Source organism: Aquarana catesbeiana, linkage group LG09, assembly GCF_042186555.1.
Source record: "Aquarana catesbeiana isolate 2022-GZ linkage group LG09, ASM4218655v1, whole genome shotgun sequence".
In the NCBI taxonomy this organism is placed as follows: domain Eukaryota; kingdom Metazoa; phylum Chordata; class Amphibia; order Anura; family Ranidae; genus Aquarana; species Aquarana catesbeiana.
The window spans coordinates 54218317-54243720 of NC_133332.1; the positions used below are offsets into that span (position 1 = coordinate 54218317).

Genomic DNA, 25404 nt, shown 5'->3' on the forward strand with positions numbered 1-25404 from the left:
ATCGCTTTTTTCTAGCTGGTCTAAAACCACTTTTGATGTAAAGAGACAGTTTTGGTTGCTATGGACAATCTCCAGTTTCCAGGCAGAAAGAACAGTTTTATATATATAAAACTGCATGCAGGACACTGGGCAGACCACTAGGGACAAAGGGGATGTGTAGTTATTTGATACAGTACTGTAATCTGTAAGATTACAGTATGCTGTATCTATACTGTGTGTTTCACTTTTGAATTTACCGCCGAACTCCGTCCCCGTGCGTCGCAACGCTGGCAGGGAACGGAGCTCGGCACTGTGAATCGAGCGAGACACAGCGGCTCGCCGATCACAGCGGGGAGACATCGCAGGATCCAGGGGACAAGGTAAGTAAGCTCCTCCTGGATCCTGCGATGCAAGCCCGAGTCTGGCTCGGGGATACCGCTTTTGGTATGTAAAATCCACCCCGAGCCAGACTCGGGAATACCGCCAGGGGGGTTAATGTAGAAAAATGTAAAATAATGCATTTGGGTGGCAAAAATATGAATGCAATCTACTCACTGGGGGGAGAACCTCTGTGGGAATCTAGGATGGAAAAGGACCTGGGGGTCCTAGTAGATGATAGACTCAACAATATCATGCAATGCCGAGCTGTTGCTAACAAAGCCAACAGAATATTGGCATGCATTAAAAAAGGGATTAATTCCAGAGATAAAACGACAATTCTCCCGCTCTACAAGACTCTGGTCCGGCTGCACCTGGAGTATGCTGTCCAGTTCTGGGCACCAGTCTTCAGGAAGGATGTACTGGAAATGGAGCGAGTACAAAGAAGGGCAGCAAAGCTAATAAAGGGTCTGGAGGATCTTAGTTATGAGGAAAGGTTGCCAGCACTGAACTTATTCTCTCTGGAGAAGAGAAGCTTGAGAGGGGATATGATTTCAATTTACAAATACCGTACTGGTGACGCCAAAATAGGGATAAAAAATTTCCGCAGAAGGGAGTTTAACAAGACTCGTGGCCACTCATTTTAAATTAGAAGAAAAGAGGTTTAACCTTAAACTACGTAGAGGGTTCTTTACTGGAAGAGCGGAAAGGATGTGGAATTTCCTTCCACAGGCGGTGGTCTCAGCGGGGAGCATCAATGGTTTCAAAAAACGATTAGATAAGCACCTGAACGACCGCAACACACAGGGATATACAATGTAATACTGACATATAATCACACACATAGGTTGGACTTGTGTCTTTTTTTTTTTTTTCAACCTTGCCTACTATATAACATTTCATAAATTTGTCATTAAAGGACCGACCACAATGATGTCAGAAGGTACAAGGAATATTGTGGAGGCGATGAAGGAGCATGGAATTCGGAAAGTGGTGGGCTGCATGTCTTGTGAGTAATAGACTTACTATTTTCTGCTGATTAATATTCATCTGTTGACATTCTGGAATTAGTGGAATACACAAAGTACAGATATGCCTTTGCAGACCCAAGGAGTATGGGCGTTGTTATGAAAACTGCCCATAGACCTTAGAGAGCTTTTGATTGTGTAGACTTGATCTGACCACCCTGAAGACAAGCCATCGCTGAAGCATTCTCTATACTTTTAGGGTGAGCTTAGCCGAGATTACATATGGAGGCTGATTTACTGAAAGTGGAGAGTGCAAAATATGGTGCAGCCCTGCATAGAAACCAATCATCTTCCAAGTTTTACTGCTTAATTGAACAAGCCGAAGTTAGAAGCTGATTGGTTATCATGCACAGCTGCACCTCATTTTGCACACTCCAGTTTTAGTGAATCTCCCCCATAGTGTCACTACACTCCATATATTGTCCTGCAGAGATTCTATTAACATGAGATTGTCGCCCCATCCGATGGCTGTTATCCCATACACGATCAACCATAACTTTATGACTACTGACCGGTTAAGTGAATAACAATTATCTCATTACAATGGCATCTGAAAGTCGGTGGGATATATTGGGCAGCAAGTAAACATGTTGTCCGTGAAGTTGATGTGCTGAAAGCAGAAATAATGAACATCAGTTTGTTGTGTATGGGGGTTGTATAGCTGCAAACCAGTCAGGGCGCCCATGTTGACCACAGCCAAAAGTGCCTACAATGGGCACGTGAGCATCAGAATTGGACCACGGAGCAATGGAAGAAGGTGGTTTGGTCTGAATCACATTTTCTTTTACATCATGTGGATGGTCAGGTCTATGTGCGTTACTTACCTTACATCTGTGGCACCAGGATGCAGTATGGAAAGAAGGCAAGCCAGGGGAGGCAGTGTGATGCTTTGGGCAATGTTCTAATGGGAAACCTTGGGTCCTGCCCTTTGTGTGGATGTTACTTGATATGTACCACCTACCTAAACATTGTTGGTGACCAAGTACACCCCTTCATGGAAACGGTATTCTATTCTCTGATGGCAGTGACTTCTCTCAGCAGAATAATGTGCCCTGCCACACTGCAAAAATGGTTCAAGAATGGTTTGAGGAACACAATTTTGAGTTTGAGATGTTGACTTGGGCTCCAAATTCTCCAGATCTCAATCCAATCGAGCATCTGTGGGATGTACTGGAAAAAAATAAAGTCTGATACATAGAGGCCCCACCTTGCAACTTACAGGACTTAAAGGATCTACTACTGATGGCTTGTTGTCAGATACCACAGCATTCCTTTAGAGGTCTTGTGACGTCCATGCCTCAGTGGCTCAGGGCTGTTTTGGCAGCAAAGGGAAGACCTGCTTAATATTAGTTGGGTGGTCCTAAATTTATGACAGATCAGTGTAAATTATCCTGAAGAGCTTCCGTAGACATCTGATGACTGTTATCCCATACATTGTCCTGCAGAGGTTTCATAGAAATTAGATTGTTGCCCCATCCAGTGACTGTCATCCCATGTCTGTGCGTAGCATAAGACAAAGAAGAAAGTGGGCAAGCCATCAGTTTTATATTTCATACTTATGCCCCCCCCCCAAAAAAAAAAAAACCTGGATCTAAACTAGTAGTGTCCCATAGTTGAGGTGCTCCTCCTCACTCTGGCAATGGTTATGGTTTCATTGAGAATATATCTTACCGAGAGCCCTTCACAACAGTCCTGTGGAGCAGTTACAGGTCTTGTAGTAATCCACATTGGTCAATTGGATCATGTCACCACAGGATTGGATTCTATCCCATCTTCAGTCTACCATGAATGCCGCTGCCAGCCTCATCCACATTTCTAAATGCTCAGTGTCCACCACCCCACTCTGCCAATTCCTCGACTGGCTTCCACTTGCCCAGTGAATATAATTCAAAATACTAACAACATAATACAAGGCCATCCACAACTCTGTCCAAAGCTTCATCTTCAACCTCGTCTCACCCCAACCTTCTGCTTTGTTCTTTCCGAGACCTTCTGCTCTCTAGCTCCCTTGTAACATCCTTCCTTGCTTGCCTCCAGGACTTCTCCAGAGCCTCTCCCATCCTCTGAAACTTCCTACCCCATTCTGTCTGGCTATCTCCTCCTCTGTCCACATTTTTTGGTGATCCCTGAAAACTCATCTTTTCAAAGAGTCTTTCCCGTATTCACCTAACAACTGAACGTTTTACTTTCTCATTCTCTAGCAACTAATCCCCAAGCAAGGGGAGATTTACTAAAACTGGTGCATTCAGAATCTGGTGCAGCTGTGCATGGCAGCCAATCATCTTCTAACCTCAGCTTGTTCAATTAAGCTTTGACAATAAAACCTGGAAGCTGATTGGTTTCTATGCAGAGCTGCACCAGATTTTGCGCTCTCCAGTTTTAGTAAATCTCCCCCTGTTCCTGCCTTCTGTATCACTTGTCCCTCCATTTTTAGATTGTAAGCTCTCACGAGCAGGGCCCCCCTTGCTTTTGAATTGTATTGTGACTTTACTGTCTCCCTTTATTTTGTAAAGTGCTGCACAAACTGTTTGGTCCTGTAAAATTCTATATAATAAGAATATTTGGATGTTAAGGCGCACACATCTGTTTTCATCCACCTTAGTTTAAATCTTCGAGGCTCAATTTCCAGTCTTTATTCTGTTATGCTGCAGTGAAAGGGGTACACCACATCCCTAGTAGCCCCCATTAGGCCATTTCTATAGTCAAGAAAATGTTCTTTGTCTCTAGGACTAAAAATGAACACTTTGTGTTTTCCTGTATTAGCTGAATGCTCCCTGGTGCTGGAGGCAGAAGGTGTGCTGAGCCAAATGGATCAATATACTCCAGTACTAATGCAGACGCTCCAGATAGGATGCAGGCTGCGGTTTCTGTCGACAGTTGAGCTTCAGCCCTTATTCTTCTAACAGCTATGTTGCCCCCTCTAAGCAGAATTTAAATGATTATTCTTTATATAGATATTTTTTTATTTTATTTAAGCAGTGATTGTACATTTCACATCAATCTATGCGCCCAAAATTCACATAGACCAGTAATGGTCCCAATGGTCTGGACTTTTAGGCCCCTTTCACACGGACGGATAGAATGGTGCTTTTAGCTGCGGATTTTCTCTTTTTCTACCGCAGCTAAAAGCACACAATGCTTTCCTATGGCCCCATTCACACACTGTGTTTAGCTGTGAATTGGATACATGCGGTTCTGTGCGGATAGAAAAAATAGAATTGACTGCGTCCAGGAGCGATTTAGCGCAGCTATCCGCACATAACTGCAGGTAATCGCAGTGCACTGTGTCAGCTGCGGATAACAGCGCCGAGCTGCTCATCGGGAAAGGAAAAATTATTTTTCCTTTCCCAATGAGCGAGAAGCGTGGGGATCCGACTCGGATCCCCGCCAATGCCCGACACTGTTTGGTATGAATCTTGAGGGGGAACTCCACGCCAAATTTTAAATAAAAAAATGGCGTGGGTCCCCCCTCAGAGGCATACCAGGCCCTTCGGTCTGGTATGGATTTTAAGAGGAACCCCTAGGCTGAAAAAACGGCGTGGGGTCCCCCCCAAAATCCATACCAGATCCTTATCCAAGCACGCAGCCCGGTCGGTCAGGAAAGGGGGTGTGGACGGGTGAGCGCGCCCCCCCGAGCCGTACCAGGCCGCATGCCCTTAACATGGGGGGTGGGTGCTTTGGGGGAGGGGGCACCCTGCAGCCCCCCCCCCCACCCCAAAGCACCTTGTCCCCATGTTGATGAGGACAAGGGCCTCTTTCTGACAACCCTGGCCGTTGGTTGTCGGGGTCTGCGGGCGGAGGGCTTATCGGAATCCGGGAGCCCCCTTTAATAAGGGGCCCCCAGATCCCGGCCCCCCACCCTATGTGAATGAGTATGGGGTACATGGTACCCCTACCCATTCACCTAGGGAAAAAGTGTCAATAGAAAAGTGTCAATAAAAAAACACTACACAGATTTTTAAAGTAATTTATTAGACAGCTCCGGGGGTCTTCTCCGCTCCTATATAAGTCCGCTCTGACTTATATAGGCGGTGACCCCGCCCCCTTATGCCTTCACAGTCTCTGGGCATGCTGGGACTGTGATGGCAAAAGGGGGCGGGGTCACCGCCTATATAAGTCAGAGCGGAGCGCCCAGAGTGCATTCCAGCCGGAGAGAGCGTCGTGTCAATATCAGAAGAAGAGAAGAGGGAAGAAGGCAGAAGGCAGCAGACCGGGCTCCTGCGCTAGCAAGAGAGCGGCAAAAGAGCAGAAGATAGCGGAGGAGACCCGGAGAGCGCTGAGAAGAACCGGAGAGACCCCTGAAGCTGGAAGAAGACCCCCGAAGTCGGAAGAGGACCCCCGAAGCCGGAAGAAGACCCCTGGAGCTGTCTAATAAATTACTTTAAAAATCTGTGTAGTGTGTTTTTATTGACACTTTTTCCCTAGGTGAATGGGTAGGGGTACCATGTACCCCATACTCATTCACATAGGGTGGGGGGCCGGGATCTGGGGGCCCCCTTATTAAAGGGGGCTCCCGGATTCCGATAAGCCCTCCACCCGCAGACCCCGACAACCAACGGCCAGGGTTGTTGGAAAGAGGCCCTTGTCCTCATCAACATGGGGACAAGGTGCTTTGGGGTGGGGGGCCACAGGGCGCCCCCCTCCCCCAAAGCACCCACCCCCCATGTTGAGGGCATGCGGCCTGGTACGGCTCAGGAGGGGGGGGGCACTCGCCCGTCCCCACCCCCTTTCCTGACCGACCGGTCTGCATGCTCGGATAAGGGTCTGGTATGGATTTTGGGGGGGACCCCACGCCGTTTTTTCGGTGTAGGGGTTCCTCTTAAAATCCATACCAGACCGAAGGGCCTGGTATGCCTCTAAGGGGGGACTTACGCCATTTTTTTATTTAAAATTTGGCGTGGAGTTCCCCCTCAAGATTCATACCAAACAGTGCGAGTCGGCACCCTGTCGGATTGCCATGGAAATGGCAAACCGCAGCCAAACGCGACCGCAGCTAATTGCACTGTGCAAATGCAGCTGATCGCAATGCCTGGAGTCTTGAACTCCACAGGAAAAAAAACATGCTTTTAACGCGGCAGAATCACCTTACAGTCGTTTTGAAAAGCAACATCCTGCATTTGACACTACAGTATATCATTTGTAAGGACACCCCCGGCTGACCAGTGCCAAGAAGAAATGATGGGTTAGGTTGGATTTTGCCATCCAGTTTCCAACACTCCCATGAAAAAAGGTTGTCTGGTACTAGCGTGCATACTTCTACACTGATCATTAAGAGGTTGCCACCTGACGTGGCATTCTTATGTTTAGAGCAGTGATCCCCAAACTGCGGGTTGGATATGGTGCCACTGCCATGTGCTTGCCTTTACCTGGCCCTTTTTAGCACTTTTCCTCCCGCTGACACCCGACGACGATGGGGCGTGACGTCATGCGCTGACACAGGCGATGGGGCGCGACGTCATGCGCTGACACAGGCAATGGGGCGCGACGTCATGCTGGTGTTATGTTTAGAGCAGTGATCTCCAAACTGCGGGCTGGATGTGGTGCCATGTGCTTTCCTTTACCTGGCCCTTTTTTAGCACTTTTGGCATCCACTGACACCAAGGATGGGGCACAATGTCATCCACTGCAGGGCCGGTGCTACCACTAGGTAAACTAGGCAGCCGCCTAGGGTGCACTGCTGCCTAGGGCACCCAGCTGCTGGTTTCCCTACTCTCCATCTCTGCGCTGTGAAAGTTTTTGGCGCTGTATTATAAATACCTGTAATAAATGTTATAACCTCTAGTGGGCGCTGCTGGGACAAAGCGTGCACATCTAGGGGGGTGCAGGGGATGCCTCTCTGTAGTGTCATTATAGAGGCGCAGCATTGGAGGACGTCCTGATGGAACGGAAGCAAACATCCCCTGCGCGCCTCTATGATCAGTGCTCTTTACTGGAGCCACATGCTTCCTCTAGTGCCGGCTCCTGTCACACTGATGCTTGGGCAAAGGGGGTGGATTCAGGGGCGGAGCCAGGGGGGGCGGCAAAATGAGGTTTCGCCTGGGGTGTCAAAAATCCTTGCACCAGTCCTGATCCACTGACACCAAGGATGGGGCACAGTTAAGTCAGCCATAGACTGATCAAGTCCCTGCGAGTTCCTGCTTTACTGGCCGAGATCTGAACCATGTTTGGGCCGGCTGAATGTACCCAAGTTGATCGATAGCCTGCCAGATTTTTCATGCAAGTTTTTCTAGTGGCTGTTTATAGCCGCTAGCAATAATTACGGTCTTCTCCTGCCGGGGGTGGTTCCCTCGACTCCCCCCCCCCCCCCCTGTCTATGGCCGGCCTTGGAATCTCTCATGGAGACCAAGACTGGGGCACTGACCACAGGCAGTAGATCATTTGCTTCTACTCCCACTTCCCACTCTACTGACCGCTGACTTCAGGATATGTTCTACCTCCACTGGCCACAGTTTGGCCCCTCTAGGATCTAAAGGACAGTGAAGTGGCCTTTTGTTTTAGAAGGTTTGTGTAACCCTGTTCTAGCATCTTTGGATCGTGATATTCCTAAACTACACTGTGCAGCCCATATAAGCCTCAACATGCATCATTTTCATGTCTCATTTCCCTTTCAGCTCAGTGAAGGATTCATCACATGGATCAGCTGAGTCTACTGCATGGATCTTACATAATGCTGTATTTTTATTTTACTTTGAAAGAGATATCAGCTCTGTCACTGATGAGTTTTGTGAAAATGCTAGTTGCCTGGCTATTTGTCTCAGTGGCTTCACTGCTGGAAGAGATCTACCATAGAACTAGTATGAACAAGGAAAGACTGACATCTTATTTGCATATTTGCTCCAGGTCAGGGATTTAAAATATCGAAGATTAAGAGTCAGCATCGCAGCCAGATAATTGGCATTTTCATCATGAGACCTCAGCAGTAGCAGCCTCCCTTTTATGTCCGTTTACAAAGATTCTGGTACGGTTAGTGCTACTTCACATACTGCTCGATCCTGGCAGGACTTCACTCAGGCTTCCTATAAGGCCTTTATCAGAGGGCAGGGAAATCGGCCAGTCCAGATAAAATAATCGCCAGATTATGAAAAATCGCGACTTTCATTAGTTACGTTTTTTCATTTTGCAGTATTAAATACAAAACCAAAAATGTAATGTATTCAAGTTTAGCAATCCTTAGATGTGGTTAGCTGCATTAGTTTTCTTTTTTTTTTTTTTTTTCTCCCTCTGCTTTCACCTGGTGATCCTCTCTGGATGAAGGAGCACCGAGGGCAACAGCATTGTTAATCTGGGGGGAATGTTAGATGTACTAGCCGATTTATATACACTAACTAATTGAAACCAAACTCCAGTTCACACTGCAGCTACAGCAAACAGTTTTTTTTCTTTTTTTTGGGATACAGATTTTACAGGAATAGATAAAAGCTGATCATTGTAAGCACCTCTGTCAGTGGTAAATGGTTTGTCTCAACATTCTTAACTAATACTGTACATCAGCTGGAAAGTTTGTTATTTTCAAAAAACCAAAGACTTAAAGTGGAGTTCCACCCAAAAATGGAATGTCCGCTATTCGGAATCCCTCCCTCCGGTGTCACATTTGGCACCTTTCAGGGGGGAGCAGATACCGGTCTAATACAGGTATTTTGATCCCACTTACAGGCATAGATACCCGAGCCACCCGCGGGTATCTACGCCACTTCCCATCCACCCCCCCCCTTCGCACAGGTCCCAGAAGACAGCAGGGACCAGTGGGATAGCGCAGTGCGAGTCGCGCATGAGCAGTAGGGACCAGGAAGTGAAGCCGCAAGGCTTCACTTCCTGATTTCCTTACCGAAGATGGCGGCGGCAGCACCCGGGAGCCGAGGGAGAGATTGGCTTGGGGTGCCAACATCGCGAGCTCCCTGGACAGGTAAGTGTCCATATTTTAAAAGTCAGTAGCTGCAGTAAAAAATTTGGCGGAACTCCGCTTTAAGGGCCGTACATACAGGCCAAATATTAGGTGGTATCGGCCAGTTCAATAGAAACCAGCCAACATTTGGCTCGTGCATAGGTGTGCGCAGCCCATTGCGTTGGGGTGTGCACCCCAAAACACACACACCTTTCTCTGCAGCCTCAGCTAAACTGGACAGTGAATGAATGGGAAGTGCTCTGTGCTGAGTAGCTTCCTGTTCATTCACAAACTGAAGCATAGTAAACAGTTTGCTATGCTTCAGTTATGAATGAACACAGTGAGAGAGTGTGTTCATTTAGAAAAGGAAGGGGCCAGTAATTTACTTTTTTTTTTTTTTTTTTTTTTTTAGCCCCTATCCCTGCTCTCCATTCTGAAACATCCCCCTCAGCAGCGGGGGGAAAGGAGAGGAGGGAAGGCAGCAGCACTGTGGGCCGGGGGGAGCCCGGGCAGTAGGGGGAACCAGCAGCACATGTAGTGCTAAGGGTATGCCCATGGCACACTCCCTGCGTATGCTTATGGGCCCGTGTGTAGGACAGCAAAGGGGCATGACCGAAAAAGGTCTATTCGGCATCTGATCAGCACTCTTGGCCAATGGCTGAGAACTCTCACCAGTGTGTGTCCTGGCGAGGGGGAACACAATAGCTCAGCGGGGGAGATTGCTGTACTAACATCAGATTGTCAGTACAGGATCTCCTCCCAAGCTCTTCAGTTTTCATCTTTCTTCTTCCCTTTTGTCCCATTTTGTTTTGGTAAATTTAACCTTTTGATACGATTTAAAATGACATTCAAAAGCGGAATCAGTTACGCAGCTTTGTGAGTTGATGCAACTGTTTGTGCTTTGTATAAAGTAGAGCAAAGGGAAGTGGCCCCATAGCGGTCATATTCCTGGGAGATCTAGTGACTCCCTAAATCAGATTTGTTGATACGTGTAACTCCGCTATGTTACCTGTTTAGTGTACAGCAATGTATTGTATAGAAATGTATTGATATGTATGTTTTTGTTTTTTTCCCAATAACCATTTCTGTCTTCCTGTTGAAGCCTTCCTGCTGTGGGACATTGCTAAAGTCCCCCCTCGTCTTCTGCCGGTGACGGAGGATCACATCCGGATGCACCAAGTCCTGAAGGACTCCGGACTGGACTATGTGGCGGTGCTCCCTCCACACATCGCAGGTGACTGATGGTTATAAACCCTGGTTATTTTTTTTTTTTTAATTAAAATGATAAACCTGTTCTACTTACTGTACCTGCTCTGTGCGATTTCTCCCCCCCACAGGCACCCTCTGCTTCTCCTCTTCTCCATATGCCACCATAGGAAGCTGCTTCCTATGGTGGCACACATTTGGGTGCGCTCCTGAACCTTGAACTGTCTGCCTATAGACACACACAGTATGGCTTGACCCCACCCCCTGCACACAGAATTTGATTGACAGCAGCAGGAGCCAATGGCTCCCATTGCTGCCTCTCTGTCCTGCACAGCGCTGAATAGACTTGGCGATCACAGAGCGCGCAGCCCGCAGCTGACAGCGCATGCTCGGGAGGACGTCTATGAACGCCCTCCTGGCAATTAAGGCCCACGCTGTAGCCGTCTTTCGGCTATATCGTGGGCGGGAAGCAGTTAATAAACTTTTGGACACCATTTTGAAGATCTAGGATGTGCTGGCCATATATGCTTTTTGTTCCATGTAACAGTGCTGGGCCAGCACTGCCAAAAGAGGAAAGCCAATGGTGTGATAGCTATATATGCTTAAAGCCGAGTACACACGATCAGATTATTGGACACATTTTTTGTTGCATGCTAGTCTCCTATGAAAAGTGAAGAGGTTACTCAACATACGAAAATTCTCGTACGACCGAATTCAACGTCAGAAGTGACATAATGTGTTGAATAGTTTTGTATGTGTTCTTTCGTTTCTGAGCACGTGTAGTCTTGCTCTTACGTTTTTTTTTTTTTTTCGGATGAAAATCGGACGTTGTGTTCACATACGACAAATGTTATAGCTTGCACATTCAGTTTGTGTCCGAAAATTTGGGATAGGCTGTCGAAAGCACCCTACTAACGATCCGAAAATCGGCAGATCGCTCATCGGACAAAATTTTACTTTCCGATTTTCTGATCGTGTGTACGGGCCTTTAGGCTCCATTCACATTTATGCGACTAGCAATGCGACTTTGGACATCAGTCGTTCCCTATGTTTTTGCAATGATAACCATTCATATATGTGCGACTTAAAGTTGCAGTGACTTCAAAATAGTTCATGCACTACTTCGGTCTGACTTTCATGCAACTTGAGGGCCCTATGCCGCGTACACACGAGCGGACTTTACGGCAGACTTTGCCCGGCGGACTTTTCGACTGACTTTCTGAATGAATGGACTTGCCTACACACAATCCACCAAAGTCCGTCGAATTTGTACGTGATGACGTACGACCGGACTAAAACAAGGAAGTTCATAGCCAGTAGCCAATAGCTGCCCTAGCGTGGCCTTTTGTCCGTCGAACTAGCATACAGACGAGCGGACTTTTCGACCGGACTCGATTTCGACGGATTGATTTAAAACATGTTTCAAATCTAAGTCCGTCCAACTTTTGAGAAAACAAAGTCCGCTGGAGCCCACACACGATCGAATTGTCTGACGAAATCCAGTCCGCCGGGCAAAGTCTGCCGTAAAGTCCGCTCGTGTGTACGCGGCAATAGACTTCAAAGTTAACCTTCAAAAGTTGCATGAAAGTTGTAATTGAATATTATACAATGCAACAGTTTTCAATTATCACGGTTCAAAGCCAAAGTGGTATCCAAGTGGCACCCATCCAAAGTTGTCAAAGTTGCGCTCCAAAGTCAGTGCAAATTTGGAGTCGAACATGTATGAATGAAGCCTTAAAGCGGAGTTCCACCCAAAAATGGAACTTCTGCTTTAAGGGAGGTGACCCCCTGACATGTCACATTTCGCATGTCATTTTTTTTGGGGGGGAGCCGGTACCCTCTTTTTAGAGAGTCCCTGCTCCCACTTTCTCCCAGAGCACCGCGGCATCGGAAAGGAGATCACCTCACCCCTTTCCCTCTCGGCAATCATCTGGGACACGTCACAGGTCCCAGATGATTGCCCGGCCAGTCGCGGCTCGCGCATGCTCAGTGGGTGCCCGGCCGTTAAGCCACAGCCGGGCGTCCACAGTTACAATGCCAGCGCCGCAGAGAGGAGGGAGAGACGAGCGGGGCTTTGTTCCCCCCGCATCGCTGGACCCTGGGACAGGTGAGTGTCCGATTATTAAAAGTCAGCAGCTGCAGTATTTGTAGCTGCTTACTTTTATTTTTTTATTTTTTAAGCAGAACTCCGCTTTAACCTTGCGTTGATACTGATTCCCAGCTGGCAGATACTACAGCACCCCCCTTTAATAAGCTATTTCCAGGAACATGTGTGATGGGAATTTTTTACTGGCGTCACATGGAATGAGGCACCTACATATCCGGTATTAGTACCTGGTATTTTCTTTGCTCCTGGTGGCTAAATGGAGTGGTTGGGTAGCAGAAAAAAAAGGTGATTACCGGTATGTGCTTTTGGGGAGGGATGGGACGTTTTAAAGTGGAACTCCAGGAATGATATATTTTGCATACTTGCACTGGGCTTCCAATGTAAATATACATATATGATACCTGATCAGCCTCCGTGGAAGCTGTCAATCACTGTAGTAGCCTGAGCTACAGTAATGGCAATGATTTTCTGGGTTCTGTGCTGAGAGGCTGTCCTTCTGCATAGTAAACACAGGGGGTCGCTAGCTCAGCACTGCCATCATTCATAGAACGCCTTGTATTCTTTTCAATGAATACAAGTCATTCTCTGACTAGTCGAGGTGGAAATCATAGTGTCGCAACACCTCTTCCAACCAGAGAACTCTTTGCATTATTTGAGAAAAATTCAAGGCGTTCTCTGAATGATGACCAAGCCGAACAAGCAACCCCCCCATCTGGTTACTATGAAAGGCAGACCCTTGGCTCAGCATCCAGAAGATCACTGCCATCATTGTAGTATTTCAGGCTACTACAGCAATTTACAGCTTCCACAGAGGCCAGCAGGTATTGCATATGCATACATACAGTATTTCACAAAAGTGAGTACACCCCTCACATTTTTGTAAATATTTTATTCTATCTTTTCATGTGACAACACTGAAGAAATGACACTTTGCTACAATGTAAAGTAGTGAGTGTACAGCTTGTATAACAGTGTAAATTTGCTGTCCCCTCAAAATAACTCAACACACAGCCATTAATGTCTAAACCACTGGCAACAAAAGTGAGTACACCCCTAAAGTTAATTTATTTCAGTTCAAAAAAGTGAAACTCATATAAGCTATAGATTCATTACACATGGAGTGATCTATTTCAAGCATTTCTTTTTTTTAATTTTGATGATTATGGCTTATAGCTTGTGAAAAACCAAAATTCAGGATCTCAGAAAATCTGAATATTACAGATGACTAATAAATAAAAAAAAAAAAAAAAAAGATTTTTAATACAGAAATGTTGGCTTACTGAAAAGTATGTCCAGTATAGTATACACTCAATACTTGGTCAGGACTCCTTTTGCATGAATTACTGCATCAATGCGGCGTGGCATGGAGGTGATCAGCCTGTAGCACTGCTGAGGTGTTGTGGAAGTCCAGGTTGCTTTTATAGCGGCCTTCAACTCATCTGCATTGTTGGGTCTGGTGTCTCTCGTCTTCCTCTTGACAATACCCCACAGATTCTCTATGGGGTTTAGGTCAGGTGATTTTGCTGGCCAATCAAGCACATTGATACCATGATCATTAAACCAGGTATTGGTACTTTTGGCAGTGTGAGTAGGTGCCAAGTCCTGTTGGAGGCAGGGCCAGACTGGGAATAAAAACCAGCCCTGGAAATAATTTCATACCAGCCGCATAGCATTATTATACCAGCCCAACGTCATTATTTTCTTGTTCATGAAAAGGAAAACCATGCATTTTAAAGCACACCTGGGACTCTGGGAATGTGAGGGGGACTCTGGTGACCAAAGACCACCTTCCGCAGAAAATACACTAAGGTAAGGGGGTGGGGATACTGATATAAGGGGAAAAACTTTATATCAGTGCCCCCTTACATTATTGTATTCACCCCCCCTTACATCAGTGACCCCCCCCCCCCGATTGGCCTGGCGGTGCTGTCACTGACCTCCTCTCAGGTGCACCGTCCAGGGATCAGTCAGTCGGCTCCAGTTTGGTAAGCAAATAACACAAAAATAACTAACCGAGTGATAAAAACACACACCCTGAAGAGTTGTACTACAAAAATCTTTATTCGCTAAGAAAGAGCAAAATACAAACAACACCAATACTAAATCCCTAAAGAGTCCCTACAAAGGGGTAAACTACTAATAATACAAGCAATTCCCCAAAGATAAATAGGTGATTGAAAAAAAATATCTAAAAATATTGAAAGGGATAAATGCAGTGGGTATATCCCTCCCTCCCCCAATATAACACACCCCCTATAAGCACCTAGCAGTACCCCAAGCCGCCTGTGGCGAGGGACTAAGCTGGATAATTCCTGAAGGGAACAGTGTGATTCCATAATCACAAGTGTTCCAGACTGTATCATTTGTGGAATGTAACAGTGTTAGAAGAGCAAGGATAAAATGTAAAGTCAAACCACAGTCAGTCACACAGTCAGTCAAAGATGGCATGATCATAGAAAGAGGACACACTGGGATGATGGATAATCCAAAAATTGAAGAGCGAAATTCTCCACACACAAAAAATTGTTATTGTATCCTCAAAATGTGTGAAAAGTCCTGCTGTATAATCTTGATTGGTAACAAACATGTGGTTTAAACATTGACAGACACTGTTTACGGATGGATCACTAAACACTTCAATCCCGACCTTGTCAGGTTATATGGCACAGGCAGGAATGATCACATAGGCACCGTCAGTGTAACCAAAGGCCGGGGTTCCCACAGCATGTAGGTATAACATCCAAGCAATTGTAGTAATAAATTTACATGGTGGTTACTTACTGATACCGGATCACACAGAGAACTCTCCAATGTGAAATGAAATTCAATCTGGTGGTTTGTTTGTGATAACCATAGATACTGTGGGCATAGTACAGGAGATGGCCAGAGGCTGTGGGCATATTACAGGAGATGGCCAGAGGCTGTGGCATAGTACAGGAGCTGGTCAGAGGCTGTGGCATAGTACAGGAGCTGGTCAGAGGCTGTGGCATAGTACAGGAGCTGGTCAGAGGCTGTGGCATAGTACAGGAGCTGGTCAGAGGCTGTGGCATAGTACAGGAGCTGGTCAGAGGCTGTGGGCATAGTACAGGAGCTGGTCAGAGGCTGTGGGCATATTACAGGAGATGGTCAGAGACTGAGGACATGATACTAAAGATGTTAAGAGAATGTAGACATGATACAGGAGATGGTCAGAGACTGCAGACATGGTACAAGAGATGGTCAGAGACTGTGGACATGATACAAGAGATCAATGCAGCCTCACCAGTGCCCATCAAATGCAGCCTCACTGTTCCAGTCCATGCAGCCTCACCGTGCCCATCATTGCCGCCTCACCGTGCCCATCATTGCCACCTTACCGTGCCCTCATTACAGCCTCACCATCATTGCAGCCTTACGTGCCTATCATTGCACCTTCACATGCCTATCTTTGCAGCCTCACCGTGCCCATCATTGCCGCCTTACCGTGCCCTCATTACAGCCTCACCATCATTGCAGCCTTATGTGCCTATCATTGCACCTTCACATGCCTATCTTTGCAGCCTCACCGTGCCCATCATTGCAGCCTTACTGTGCCTATCATTGCTGCCTTACCATGCCCTCATTGCTGCCTTACTGTGCCCTCATTGCAGCCTCACCATGCCCTCATTGCAGCCTTACTGTGCCTATCATTGCCGCCTTACCATGCCCTCATTGCAGCCTCACCATTGTTGCAGCCTCAATGTGCCCATCTCTTTGCAGCCTTACTGTGCTCATCTCATTGCCGCCTTACTGTGCCCTCATTGCAGCCTGAGCTGAGTATGAAATCCTGTTCAGCCGTGCTGTGACAAAAGTCCCGCCCTCCTCCTCCTAGACCAGCTCGTGTGATAGACAGAACACAGAAGGCAGAACACTGTGTCTGTCACATGAGCTGGTCTAGGAGGAGGGTGGGACTTAGCGCGGCAGAACATTTCACAGCCCCGTGACACAGCGGTCTCCCGCTGTGCGTGAGAAGGAGGGAGGGGACGCTGCAGCCACAGCATAGCCATAGATCCAAAGCAGCCCCAGGGCAGGCAGTCTACCTGTAAATGTCCCGGTAGGCCAGTCTGGCCCTGGTTGGCTGACTTTGGACTTGATAAAACATCAGCAGATGACATGGCTCCCCAAATCATCACTGACTGTGGAAACCTTACACTGGACCTCGTGCAACTTGAATTCTATGCCTCTCCACTTTTCCTCGGACTCTGGGACCTTAATTTTCAAATGAAATGCAAAATTTACTTACATCCAAAAAGATGACTTTGGACCACTGAGCAACAATCCAGTCCTTTTTCTCTATAGCCCAGGTAAGATGCTTCTTACGTTGTCTCTGGTTCAGGAGTGGCTGGATACAAGGAATGTGCCAGTTGTAGTCCATGTCCGAGATACGTCTGTGTGTGGTGGCTCTTGAAGCTCTGATACCAGCTGTAGTCCACTCCTTGTAAATCTCCCGCAAAATTCTTGAAAGGCCTTTGCTTCACAATCCTCTCAAGGCTGCAGTTATCCCTTTTTGCTTGTGCACCTTTTTCTACCACACTTTTCCTTCCACTCAACCTTTCATTAATATGCTTGGATACAGCACTCTGTGAACAGCCAACCTCTTTAGCAATGACCTTTTGTGACTTACCCTCCTTGTGGAGGGTGTCAATGACTATCTTCTGGACAACTGTCAAGTTAGCAGTCTTCCCCACGATTGTGTAACCTACTGAACCAGACTGAGACCATTTGAAGGCTCAGGAAACCTTTTACAGGTGTTTTGAGTTAATTGGCTGATTAGAGTGTGACACCGTGAGTCTACAATATTGAACTTTTTCACAATATTCTAATTTTCTGAGATCTTAAATTTTGGGTTTTCACTAGATGTAAGCCATAATCGTGAAAAGAAAAAAAATTCTTGAAATATATCACTCTCTGTGTAATGAATCTATATGATATGAGTTTCACTTTTTGAATTGAACTGAACTGAAAAAAAATTTACTTTTTGATGATCTATTTTTTTGAGATGCACCTGTACATCAATGCCAGAGTTCAGCTTTAAAATTAACTTGTAACATAAATGTTACATTCTTTAAAAGGTAAAAACAAATATGTATGATCTCTACCAAAGCAAACAGACACATGTGAATAGGCCCTCAGGCTAGCCATATTTTTCTCCAAGACCCACATGCGGGAAGCTATCAGCTGGTGCTACGTAGCTCTGGGTCCTGCTGCTTCTTCTCATGTGACTTGCCTGACGGCACATTTGACACTTTTTTTTTTTTTCTTTCATTACTGAGAAAGGGAAAGGATCGCTCCCATCACTGGGAAATTTTCTAGCAAGTTTAAAGTTCTCCCTGTCGCTTCAAGGCCCGATCATCACAATCCGGGGCAGGATTGGGGCATTTATGGCCTCCCTATAGCTTTTAATGTTCTGAGTGTTGACACGTTTTTGCTGGTTTCGCACCCAATTTTTGCAAATCAGTGCAGGGATCACCATACTGTATCTAGACCTGGCACCTTTGGTCCCGCATGATTGGATCTGTTTCTTGAAATTGATTTGGTCATGACCTCTAGACTGCTATATGCCATTAAGTTGACCTGCTTTGAGATCGATTCTGAAGTTGTATTGCTCTCAGGGAAAGGTTGCCTTTAAGGGTTCATTACAATCAAAATTTAGTTCAAGAGAAAACATCAAGCCTACTACCCCAGCATGACCAATCCAGAATTGATGAGCCATGGGCCAGTGTTTAGGGAGCCACATTTATTTATTTATTTATTTCAGGTACTTATATAGCGCCGTCAATTTACGCAGGCTTTACATATACATTGTACATTCACATCAGTCCCTACCCTCAAGGAGCTTACAATCTAAGGTCCCTAACTCACATTCATACATACTAGGGACAATTTAGACAGGATCCAATTAACCTACCAGCATGTCTTTGGAGTGTGGGAGGAAACCGGAGGAAACCCACGCAAGCACAGGGAGAACATGCAAACTCCAGGCAGGTAGTGTCGTGGTTGGGATTCGAACCAGCGAAACTTCTTACTGCTAGGTGAGAGTGCTACCCACTACACTACACTACACCACTGTGCCACCCTCGTCCATGCGGTCATCATGCAGCTGTTTCAGTTGATGAACTCTGGGTCAATGCCTAGGGAAGAGACCAACCCTTTACTGATCGTCCTATTTGGACACTGGACAGGTGGTATAAAAAGTCTGGTTACATGCTGCCATTTTTCTGTATATGCAGTCATTGTGCAGCTGTTCTAATTGTTCTGGGACTGTTAGTATGAGAAAAAAAGAAAGCCCATGAATACCCATTATTCTGAAGAGGGCTGCAAGACGGCAGACACCACTGAAGCATTCTGGCCTTACCACTCATTGAGGTTCTAGATACCCGAGCGCAGGAGAGAGTTTTTTCGGTACTGTTTGTATGAGTTCAGCACTGATGCAGTAATGGAAAACTGTAAAAGAGGGGACACTGATAGGCACTCCTAAATGTAAGGCGGGACTCTTTATAAATCTTTTTTTTTTTTTTTTTTGCCCCATGAATATTTTTAAAATCCACAATGTGGCTCTCATACTTGAAAAGTTTGGAGACCCCAGCTATAGATGAATGAAGCTCCAGTCGCTGTATACACTATTATTATTGGGAGAAAGGTGTTGTAAATTGAACCTGTTGACAGACTATTGACATGGTGACTTAATTTCTATTGGGAGCTGTGTGCCTGACACTGTTACTTTTGTCTGTCACTCTGTGTACAGCTGATAAGCCCCTGACAGGAGATTACAAAGTGTCAGTGGAACGTGGAGGTAATGTGATATCCACTCCTGACCTCAGCCACTTCTTCCTCCGTTGCCTGAAGACCAATGAATACGATGGGAAGAGCGTCACACTATCTCAGAATTACTAACTGCTCCGTCTGCTGCTTGTATGCTTTAAGGAACGTGATGAAAGTAATGGTAATTCCTGTAGAAGCTCAAACTCTACTTGTCGGCCATAATGAGTTAAAGTGCAGCTCCACTTTTGTTGAGAAAAAAAAAAAATAATCCCCTCTCGGTGATCTAACAGACACTGTAGCAGAGACCTACCTTTTTCTGTTGTGAATTTTAAAAAAATGTTTGCTCCACTATGCTCTTGCAAGCCTGATTCCTGTATGTAGGGTCTGGTTCATTATAACCACCTGGTGCATTTTCAGTGTTCTAAAAAAGAAAGTTGCTGTGTCAACATGCCTTTTTAAAGTGTATGTAAACGCTAACAATAAATGCCTTGTTTTTGCTCCCTTTTGGCCTGTTAAATATACTATTAGTAGAGTTTTTTTTTTTTATTATATCTGTTTGAAAGGTGCAAAAAAAAGTAGCTGCTCATCCTGCCAGAAATTTTGTGAGCTGAAAACCTCCTGTGCTCTCTGCTCTGGACTGTTCTAGGTAAGCTGTTCCCTACCATCTCTGTGGACTACAAATCAACTCCCAACAAAGTTATGTAGTCTCAACACACTCCCTGTACTAGAGTGACAATGCAGCTCAATATGGTTGTCGCAAAAGTAAAGGAAGTGTGTTCTTGGCAGTATTACCAACCATATAGAAATTAAAAATAAAGGGGGGGGGGGGAGTCTTAAAAGGGAAAGCTAATGCAGCCGCCACAACTAAGAACCAATAGGCTGCAAAACTATCAATTTCTGTTCTTGGTTTTAGATAAATGTTTAAAGCCCAACTCCAAAGGTTAATTGCTCATTTAGGTCTACGAGTCTTGTTACAGATTTACTTACCCGATCCTCTGCGCCGCTATACCGGTCCCTGCAGGGTCTTCTCCCCTACACTCCAGTGTAAGGCTGACCATAGATGATGCGATTTTTCTTTCCTGCAACCGCTTGATTCCCCCATCTACACAGTCAGCGTTAATGGGGGAAATCCCTCCCACTGAGCCATTGTGTTCTCCCAGTGGGGAGGCATGGACAGCTGCCCTGGCCAGGAGAACATAGTGATTATTGCTGGTGACTACAGCCGCCGCCATTAATCGCATGTAAAAATCTGACATTCTGGTACAATCAGCCTGCACATAGATGGTTTGAATCTCACCTGGTTCCTGCTGAACTGGCCGAGATTCAAACCATCTATGGCCGGCTTTAAGCTGAACTCCAACTTTCTTTTCACTAGAACTGAATGGAATGATCAGTCCCAGCATAGATCATACCTCTGTACCATGTTGCTCTGTTGTCTGCAGATCCTCTGATATTCTGGGTTTAGTTGTTGCTTTGTTTCATGTGACACTCTGTATATCGTACTCTGTCCCTTCCACAGCCTCTTCCTGCAGCAGCTAAAGTCTGTAACACTCCCCTTTTGTAACCTGCAAAAGATGTAACTTCATTCTCAGTTCTGATGGTGGGTGGGATTGAATATATCCTAATTTGCATTTAATCCCACCCAATCAAACCTACAGGAAGAGTCCAAACCACCCCAGTCCCGCCTCACAGATCACAGCATTATTCAAGATGGAAACCCCTTCATACACAGCTTGTTCTGAAAGCTAGCTGCATACCTCCCAACATTATGAGATGAGAATGAGGGACACCTACTAACAAATGTATGTAGGTATAGGACACGCCCCCTGCCACACCCCCTTAAAGGAGAATTAACAAAAAAAGGTTAATTAAATCCACAAGGACTTTTTTTTACCACTACTATTCCTTTTATATTGGCTTTTAAAATGTACAAATTGAGCAATTTACAAATTGGATGGAAGGTTTAGCACTGGGAAACACTTTTTTTTGATGAGAGAAAAGATGAAGATATAAAAAGTGCATTTTATATACAAGTATATAGATCAGACCGGAATGAGGGACTGAGGGACATTTCTCCAAATCAGGGACAGTGGGGAGCTATGTAGTTGTACTCCTCCTGGGTAAGATGGAATGGATCGCAATTATAAGTCAATCCCGCCCAGTTAACCACTTCAGCTCTGGAAGATTTACCCCCTGACCAGGCCATTTTTTGCGATACGGCACTGCATTATTTTAACTGACAGTTGTGCGGTCGTGCGACGCTGTACCCAAATAAAATTTTTGTTCCCCCCCCCACAAATAGAGCTTTCTTTTAGTGGTATTTGATCACCTCTGCGTTTTTATTTTTTTATTTTTTGCGCTATAAAAAAAAATTACCAATTTTGAAAGAAAAAAAATTAAAACACATTCGATAAAAATGTAAAAAATTTAATTTCTTCATTAATTTAGGCCAATATGTATTCTGCTACATATTTTTGGTAAAAAAAAATCCCAATAAGCGTATATTGATTGGTTTGCGCAAAAAGTTATAGCGTCTATACACTATGGGATATTTTTATTTTATTTTTTTTTAATTGTAATGGCGGTGATCATTGACTTATAGAGGGATTGCGATATTGTGGTGGACAAATTGGACACTTTTGTCACAACTATAGGTGTGCGCACAGGGTGTGCCTTGTGCAGGTGGGGAGATGGGTAAGATCTCCCTCTTACCAGCTCTGCCATAAGACAAGTGCTTATGTGCCGGCAGGGAGATCTATGTGCCGGGGCCATATATATGTAGACATATGTGTTTTGAGCTCTGGGGTGCACACCCTAATGCAATAGGCTGCGCACACCTATGGTCACACCCTTCAGATCCTGCCATCCCAGAGCTCTGCTCTCTGTGAAATGTTTGATTCATTTACATATGAAGGAAAGACCTTCATAATAACCTCCCACAGCCCTTCCTCTGTAGTCCTTACAGGAAGCCATTATTCTTTGGCATTTACACCTTTCACCACCCACATGAAGACCCAGAAACACCCACAGTAACCCTAGGACCCACCCACAACTCAAAAGAACTGGTACACGGGATTCCCATAGCCTGCCTTGAAACTACATTTAAATGGCACCTAAAAACCTGGTGGGTTTTTTGCTGCGCAATAAATCGTGCTGCAATCACGGCAAACCGCATCACCTGAAGCTCGTCACCCAAAAAAAGTTCAGGAGCTTCTTTTGGGCGACAAGCTTCATGCGATGCGAATTGCAGCACGATTCATCACGCGATAGTCGCGGCAGGACTGCACCGCGTTTTTAGGTGCCATTCAAATAAATGTCATCTGAAATGTGCCTCCACGTGGGCGTTTTGAAAATTGCAAGCAGAATGTGTGACTGCAGCCTTGGGGCAGTTCACACCACAATTTCTGCACTCCCGATGCGTTTCTGCATGCACATTTTTGATGCAATCCAGTGTGGTTTTAATGACCTTTTTTTATTTTTATTTTTTATTTCTTTTTTCCTTCATCTCAATGGAGAACGTGTGCATTCCGGTGCATTTTTAATGCTTTTTGGCGAATTCTATACAGGAAAAAATTCAACATGCTCTACTTTTTGTTGACTGTCCTGGAACGCACTGCACTGGTGTGAACGGAGGGCCATTGGAATCCATTTTAAACACAGTCCATACGTTTTTAATGCAGAATAAATACGCACTGGACTGCATCTCATGTGAACCAGCCCTTAGGGGCACTCCAGATGTGTTTCCGAATACATTCCAGATAATGCTTTATTTTTTTTTTATTTATTTTTTTTTTTTTTGCTATACTGGGGTTTGGTGCTTTTTTGATGTGTTTCAGTGCATTCCGGTGTGTTTTTTATGCATTTTACCATGTTCCAGTGCAGGAAAAATACAACATATTCTACAATACAACATATTCTGGAACACCCTGGAACTGACCTGACTGGTGTGAACTATGCCATTGAAAACCATATAACCTACTTTCCATGTGTTTTTGATGCAGAAAAAAAACACACTGGACTGCATATGGTGTGAAGGGGCCCTTAGGGGAGTATCTTACCAAAAGTGAAATTCTTATTACAGAGGATGCCTAAAATCTGACATGTATTTTAGTACAGAAGTCTAATAAAATCAGTGAGCCAATCACATAAGCAGGAAATTTACATTTCTGGGGGTGTTCTGTCCACCAAGGTTGTACAGAACTCCTCCAGGTTGCCATATTGCATTACATTTTTTTGCCAGTCTTTGATTGTAGTTTCAGATTGGGTAGTTTTAATAATCTGGTATCACAAAATAGCTGTCAATAGTGTCCCTTTTATATGCTATACTATTTTTTTTTTTTTTTTTTAAACAAAAGTGGAATTCCCCTTTAACTATTTTAGTAGGCTGAAAGGATATTTAGCCACTCAATTTACCAGGAACCATTAACATTGTTGTGTATCTCCACAATGATGCCAATGGTTTCTATTGAATTGCTGGCCTTTGCTCTCGGCATTAATGGCTGCCAAAATGACATGCCCACCATGGACTACATTTTGAAAATGAACATGTTAAAGTCTAAGTGCCTTATATACAGTATACAGCAGCTTTGCAAAGTTTTAAGTGAAGAAATGTAATACAATAGTGAATGCTAATGTGGATATTGGTGTAAAATTGCAATAAATTGGTTGCACTAAAGCCTAAAACATGCTTGAGTCTTTTTTTTTTTTCTCCAAAATCCATCACACTGTGACACTGGCTCTGATGTAAAAGTCTTGTAGAGGAATGATGTCATTACAGGAGAGAAGAACTCCTCTGCACATATCTGACTTTACCTCCTGGAGCAATGGATGCTATCCATAGTATCACACATATACCATGGTAGTGCAAACCACCAGTACCATTAACTGTGAACTCCTAGATCTAGCCAGAGTATAATTATAGGGTCAGAAAAACAATCAGGTTATTATTATTATTATTAGGGATGCACCGATGCCATTTTTTAAAAATAAATCTAAAAAATTAAATAAATTTAAAAAATAAATTTATTTAAATGTTAATGTTAAAGGTGTAAAAAATTATTAACGAACAAAGCAAATGAAAAAAAAAAAAGTTTTTTTAATTATTAGTTTATAAAACAGAAGTGAACCAAAAAAAAATCAGCAGCAAAATATTGTAAAAAAAATTTGAAACCTATACTGCAGAGCGTGGCACCACATTTGGGACATTGCACCAATCAGACATGTCTATGTACTCCCCTTTTTACATGTTTTTAATGTGATATAATACATTTTGATATTTTACTATAATGTGAGACCCTTTCTTTTCCTATTGGGATTTTAGTAGCAATTTTAAAAGTCCAATTTCTATTTTTCTTCCTTTTTTTTTTTTTTTTTTTTTTCGTTCTCAGCAGTAAAATAATAATTTAAATGGCGAAGGAGAATAAGAAGTTAATTGAGGCTGATTAGCGTAAATTAAGGGTTAATAAGGGGTTAAACAGAGAAATGAAAATTTGTTATTTATTTTTTTGACCACTCCAATTGCGGTGACTTTGTTTACACTTCAGTTGTCAACAGGGGAACCCCACTGACAGTTGAATGAGTCGTCGGTTGTTAAGGATGCGGCATCTTTGCTCCTTAACCATAATTGCTGGCTTTTTTTTTTTTTTCTACATTTCAGCTGTCATTGGGGGAATCTCTTAGACCCCTTTCACACTGGTGCGGGCATTAGCGTTAGCGCTGTTATAGCGACGCTTTTCAGGCTGCTAGCGGAGCGCTTTTAACCCCCGCTAGCAGCCAAAGAAAGGGTTAATAGTGCCCGCCTTGCGGCGCTGCCGAAGCGCTTTGCAGGTGCTTCGGCATTGCTGCCCATTAATTTCAATGGGCAGGGCGTTTTAGGAGCGGTGTATACCCTGCTCCCGCACTGCCCCAAAGATGCTGCTTGCAGGACTTTTTTTCCCGTCCTGCAAGCGCACCGCCCCGGTGTGAAAGCACTTGGGCTTTCTCACTGGGGTGGCTTGAGAGGCACTTTACAGGCACTATTTTTAGCACTAAAACGCCTGAAAAGC

At 44.8% G+C, this 25404-nt stretch overlaps 1 protein-coding gene across 1 annotated transcript in view; it reads left to right on the top strand.

The window, feature by feature from the left end:
* The window catches only part of BLVRB (biliverdin reductase B), a 53222-nt gene extending 29526 nt beyond the window's left edge, over positions 1-23696 (top strand). Inside the window, exons 3-5 of the mRNA XM_073598517.1 lie at positions 1277-1366; positions 10370-10501; positions 19344-23696. Of these exons, the coding sequence (XP_073454618.1) occupies positions 1277-1366; positions 10370-10501; positions 19344-19492 (371 nt within the window). The 3' untranslated portion in view covers positions 19493-23696. The remainder of the gene's footprint in view (positions 1-1276; positions 1367-10369; positions 10502-19343) is intronic.
* Positions 23697-25404: the final 1708 nt, after the last annotated feature.